This window comes from Humulus lupulus, chromosome 1 (assembly GCF_963169125.1).
Source record: "Humulus lupulus chromosome 1, drHumLupu1.1, whole genome shotgun sequence".
Lineage (NCBI taxonomy): Eukaryota > Viridiplantae > Streptophyta > Magnoliopsida > Rosales > Cannabaceae > Humulus > Humulus lupulus.
Window position 1 is genome coordinate 288,049,578 of NC_084793.1, and position 5,249 is coordinate 288,054,826.

At 36.5% G+C, this 5,249-nt stretch overlaps 1 protein-coding gene across 3 annotated transcripts; it reads right to left on the bottom strand.

Moving 5' to 3' along the window:
• Nucleotides 1-285: 285 nt before the first annotated feature.
• On the bottom strand, nt 286-4,570 carry LOC133808708 (FRIGIDA-like protein 3). Of its 3 annotated transcripts, XM_062245889.1 has the most exons (5): nt 4,408-4,570; nt 3,024-3,082; nt 1,605-2,674; nt 1,211-1,386; nt 286-1,133 (listed from the first exon to the last, which is right to left on the bottom strand). In XM_062245889.1, exons 3-5 carry the CDS (start codon nt 2,635-2,637, stop codon nt 639-641), a joined length of 1,704 nt encoding a protein of 567 aa, XP_062101873.1. In that variant the 5' UTR covers nt 2,638-2,674; nt 3,024-3,082; nt 4,408-4,570; the 3' UTR covers nt 286-638. The 3 variants fall into 3 exon arrangements, with proteins under 3 accessions (XP_062101873.1, XP_062101874.1, XP_062101875.1); XM_062245890.1 differs by lacking the exon at nt 3,024-3,082; XM_062245891.1 differs by lacking the exons at nt 3,024-3,082; nt 4,408-4,570 and having other exon boundaries at nt 1,605-3,017.
• Nucleotides 4,571-5,249: the final 679 nt, after the last annotated feature.

Consider the following 5,249-nt stretch of genomic DNA (forward strand, 5'->3'; position numbering starts at 1 on the left):
GAAAAAAAAAATGGCAAACAAACCGAAAAATCTTGTACATATGTGTTCAAAATCCATAAATTAGTGTCTTAAGTGAATATTTTACTTTGTTTAAGTTTTGAAATAGATTCTGAATCATGAAAACTTTTTCTTTTTTTAATTATGAGTGCTTCAATGGTGATGGGGTGTAGGTATTTCAATGATGGTGTTAATGGCAGTAATTTTTTTTTTTTGATTGTTGTAGGTAGAGAAGTTAAGGGGAATAAGAGAGAGAACGAGAAAGACACTTTGAGCGAGAGAGAGTGATGACTTTCAAATGGCAGGGACAAATTTGTCTAATTTTTCAAAAATGACATAATTTTGTGATAAGTATCCTATGATTCATAAAGCATCAAGTTTTCCTAATAGAATAAAAAATGATTGTTTTCTTCCATATGATTTGTCCGTACATTTTGCAGTCTCAATTTAAAAGAAAAAATAACAAAAAATTCCCTCTTACCTAATATAAATGCAAAATAACAGAATCCTACTGGCATCATTTCATTATAGAAGAAAATCCAATACTAGAAAAACGATACATGTTAGCACCATAAAAGAATATTCACCAACTTTGCCTCACATCGCAGCTGCGGATTGATTTTTCAAAATACCGGCTTAGACTACAGATACGGCTGGTTTGAAGGCAGCAATCCACTGCCTGCGTATCCACCATAATTTGGTGGAGCAGCATTATATGAGCTTGGTGTAACCCTTCCATCCTGGGGATAATAGTATAATCTATGATCAGTAGCTTGCTGAGCACAAGCAGCCTGGCTAGGAACTTGGTAACCATAGGCATCCGGATCAGTACGAGGATATCTTTCTGGAATTCCTGCGCGCAGTGCCCTGTCGTTGTAAAGAGGACCCTGTCTACCAGTAGCAGGAGCAAAACCAGGCCGATTATATCCTCGAAATCTTCCACTGGACTTTTGTTTTTTTGTCTGTTGCCGTTTACCATGCTCACCACCCCTCTTTTTCTTATCAGTTTGGGATCTCTCCAATTGGGCAACCCTTTTCTGAAGTGGTTCAAGTGGGTAGTCAGCTTCAAGCTTATACTCTTCAACGCACCTGATTACAGCCTTTAAAGCAGCAAGTTCTTGTGCATTAACATCCTCCTGCACTTGAAAAATATTTCATCAATATGAAATCCTATTAAAAAATTCATTTTTTTTTATGTCAAACCACACTGTACCTGACCACCACTGGAAACGCCTGTGTTCTCACCCTTCCCTTGTGAATTTCTCCTCAAGTCTTTCAAGTATGTCTTCAGGAGAGGCACAGGAGGGAAGCTTTCAGTAAGTTGGAAGGCATGAATAAAATGTACAGCATTAATTTGTTTCCCGCTGTTGACCAACAATTCAATAAGGCCTGCACAAGAAACAAGCTTCTGCATACTTTGCTTCTAGAAAGAGAGGGAAACAAATGCATTTTCGCAAGGAAAAAGGACTATCCCCAAATCAGCAACTAATCTAGAATCAGTCCCTGCTTCTCAAAATTTCAGTATACTACCAGAGCCTAAGGTCGAAGCATAACAATGCTTCGACCTCCACATGCCAATGGTGTCAGTTAATTGAAATAGCACCAACCTGGCACTTTGTGTGTTAACCCAAGAGAGCGGCAGAGCTCAGGTGCCTGCCTGTGTTGAGCAACTGCAAGAACAAGCTTGCAGAGTTCTTCTTCATCAAAATCAGAAGCAATCCTAAAAGTAGCGAGGAGCTGCAAAAACGCCTCTGCTTCCAATGATATCCCATTGGCAGCATCAGTGCTAGCACTAGTCAACTTAGGTTTCCACTCATCAGCAATTGCCTTGGCATGCTGCTTGGTCTCAGGGTTCAAAAGGTGATCAGCACCTGGGTCAGCCCTTGCCAATAAGGCAGCCATGGCTTCCATAAACATACAACAAGATTTGTGCATGCCCTGAAGGGCAGCAAGACTCTCATCCCCCAGTTTGTTAGTTTCATCAGGAGGGTAAAACCCCTCCAGTGAATCCAGCACCAAACGGGTTGGTTCACTTGCAGTTTCTAGTGCAAAAGAAAGTTCCTCACGAACAACATGAAGTTTATTAAGATTCTCCATGGTATATTTCAATAGTCCTTTTGCATCCATCTGCTTGCAAAATTGTACAAGTTCTGGATGTGGCTTAAAATCTAAAGCCGACGCTTCAGAGTTTTTACCCATTTTATGAGGCAAATCCTCAGGACAATTTGTGACACCAAGAGAGCTGCTTACCTTGGTAATTATGCTATCTCCATTGTCAACTGACTCTGAAACTGTACGTTGGTGATTTAATTGTGCTTCTCCAATGACAGCAACAGCAGCATCTTTTAGTTCCTGCACTCGATCCAACAGATCTTGCTCTTTGGCAGTGACAGCTGACTCTCTATCTGCAAGACTTTTATGGATTTCAGCTTCTTTCTCTATAAATTCCTTCTCTTTGCATTCAAATTCTTCAAGTTTCATCCTTAACGTTGTCTCAAGGTTGCGAAAGTGCTCCTCAATTTCCATCCACTGAACTCTGTCCTCAGAGGCATTCTTGTGATCTTCCAGCTCATGCACTACCTTACTTAGCTGTTCTAACAGAGAGGATGAACCAGTAACAACTTGCTCTGTCTCAGCCATTGTAAACGGCAAAAAACTAACTCTTTGATAGTCAATACTACACAACACAATATGGAAAAGATACAGGGAAAAAATCAAATTTTCTCTTCAGAGAATTGTGTACTTGTTATGACAACACACAAAGCAAGACAAACTAACCAAACAAGTCATTATGTTAGTAATGTCACTCTAATGGCACGGCAGGCCCAAGATGTCATCAAAATGTAGAGTTTAACTGGCCCCAGATAGTTCAGCAATTTACGCAAAAATTTGGCAAAATCAGAATAAAATAATGCACTACAACTACTAAATCTTGTCATATCACTATCTGCAAGTTCAATAAGAGAAAATAGTACATTCAAAGGAATTTACAACAATTTTTCAGGTAACAAAGGAATGAATTGTACCTTTCTTCAGCCCAAACCTATAGCTTTAGAAACATGAGAAATCTTCTCTCATCCTTATCCTTGAGAAATTCAAAAACAACATACAAAAGAAGAAAAACTCTATTTAGAATCCCCCAAGACAAAATAATGAATTGTTGCTACCAAGATATCTCCCACACTAAAATTCCTAGAGTCTAAGATCTACTAGTGCAAACCCTGCCCAAACCAAACATCAACTTATGAATTACCAAACATACCTTGGAACCGTATATGATAAAGATTTCATGTTAAAAATAAAAGCTTGAAAAAAAAACATGTTTGAGACTTTCACTAAGAAATAAGAATATTTGGTTTGTCCATTTGAAGACAGCCAGTAGAATATCCACTATTCTAAGCAGCTTGATCTTAGGTTCCAAACAGGACAGTGCCTGCTTAAAGAATATTGCTTAGTGAAGAAAAGTGAGAACAATTAGTATCTTACCGAACTAACTACACTGACAAATTATCTAATCTCTTTTAAGAATATAGTTAAATAACTGAAATTGAAGGTGAAAATATTGTCAATAATCTCTAACAATTAAGGCAAACCACTACTTTGTGTAGCAATCTATTTGAGAACAAATGAAATCCTCTCTTAACTCAGAAATTATTCCTCTCTCTCTGTAAAATCGTCTAAGCTTCCATGCAACAATATGTAACTTCACCCCTAAGAAAGATTCCTTTTGTGTATCATATAAACAAGCTTTTTTCCTTTTTTTTCCCCTTTCCCATATCCTTTGTTTAACTGCAATTTAGTATATTTGAGAAATCTCTTGCAGTTAAAGAGTAAAAGACAAACATTTGTGAACCACAAATGGCATCTACTGTAGATTCTTAATAATTCATTTCTAACCCAAGTAACATGCTCCAGTTCCAATTATTGTGTCCCAAAATTGGAGCATGGGATCTCAAAAAAACCATGATTCACGGGCATGACAAAAGAAACTTTTTTATGCAAAACCCAACCGAGCAAATTCACTACAAACCCATGTTATAGAAATTTCCCAAACACTAAATTCATTATTTGAATCAAATGTAACATTTCTAACCCAAAACAATCAAGAGGGATTCTTCAAAGTTCTAATTCCGACAAACCCTTAATGAGATTAAAACTAAAGCATATGTAACCTAACATACATCTACAAATTCAAACCAAATTGATTGACAACTAAAATTTGAAAAACAAAAGTTGACCAAAAAAAGCTCGATCATTCTGAGCCAAAAAAGAAAGTATTGAAAGCGTAGAAACAAAAGCCAAAAATAAATTGAGCAAACATAAGGAGGAGGAGAAGGAAAATCCAAAGCAAAGATTAAGAGAAAAAAAAATCAAAACCCTAATCCGATCAAGCTGAATAAGATAAAGTACCTGAATGTAGGGAAGAAAACGGAAGCAAACGAAGCAAAGAAGACGTCGTTTTAGTGTTCTCTGAGGCCAAAGACAACTAGATTTCCCTTATTCTCAGCTTAGTTTTCCTGCTCATTATTTTTTTTTATTAATTTTGATTTTTCCACAAATTCTCAGAGGATTTGATTTTAATTTTATATAAATATATATTAAAAAATATTAAGTTATTCTAGAAAGAAAAAACAGAAAAGAAAAAATTATATATTGGGCATTAGATGCCACGAGTAGTAGTACAGGCCGAATACAGGGGCATTCCCGTCATTATGTAACTTTTATTTTGTAATAATAATTATTAAAAATAATTATAGGTGTGCTTTTTTTGTTATTTTTTACTGTTGAAAAAAAGTTTGGGATTTTTAGGTAGCCGCCAAAAAGGCCGGTTTTTTTTGTTCGACATTCCATTCATTAAACTAAACTGACCATTCTTGGTCATTGGAAAGTACATTTGGGGGATTGAATGTAGATCAATTTCCCTTGTCAAGTTATAAAAAGAGGCCCATTTGTCAAGATTATGAGCCATAAAATTGTACTTCCTAGACACAAGTAAATTATCTGCCAAAGAAATCTAGCATAATGTTTCGCACATTAGTTAAAATAGCTGCTATCTCTCGGTTCTCTTCTTTTCCAAAGAAATTGTTGATAACAATTGATGAGTTTTCCTCGACAGAAACAAATTTGTGGCATTTGTTCTCTGCTGTGTTAATGGCTAACCAGCCTGCTAAAGCTTCTCCTACAATAAGAGAAAGAGTAGTTGCTCAATTTGTGTGAACCCATAGAATAACCCGCTCTTCATTCCTTGCTAC

Excerpts from the sequence above, each read along its gene's own strand:
- LOC133808708 (XM_062245890.1), bottom strand. The coding sequence starts at position 2,637 with ATGGCTGAGACAGAGCAAGTTGTTACTGGTTCATCCTCTCTGTTAGAA. Across the intron at positions 1,387-1,604 it reads GTTAACACACAAAGTGCCAG|GCCTTATTGAATTGTTGGTC; the intron begins GTTGGTGCTATT and ends TTTCTTGTGCAG. Across the intron at positions 1,134-1,210 it reads GCGTTTCCAGTGGTGGTCAG|GAGGATGTTAATGCACAAGA; the intron begins GTACAGTGTGGT and ends TTTCAAGTGCAG.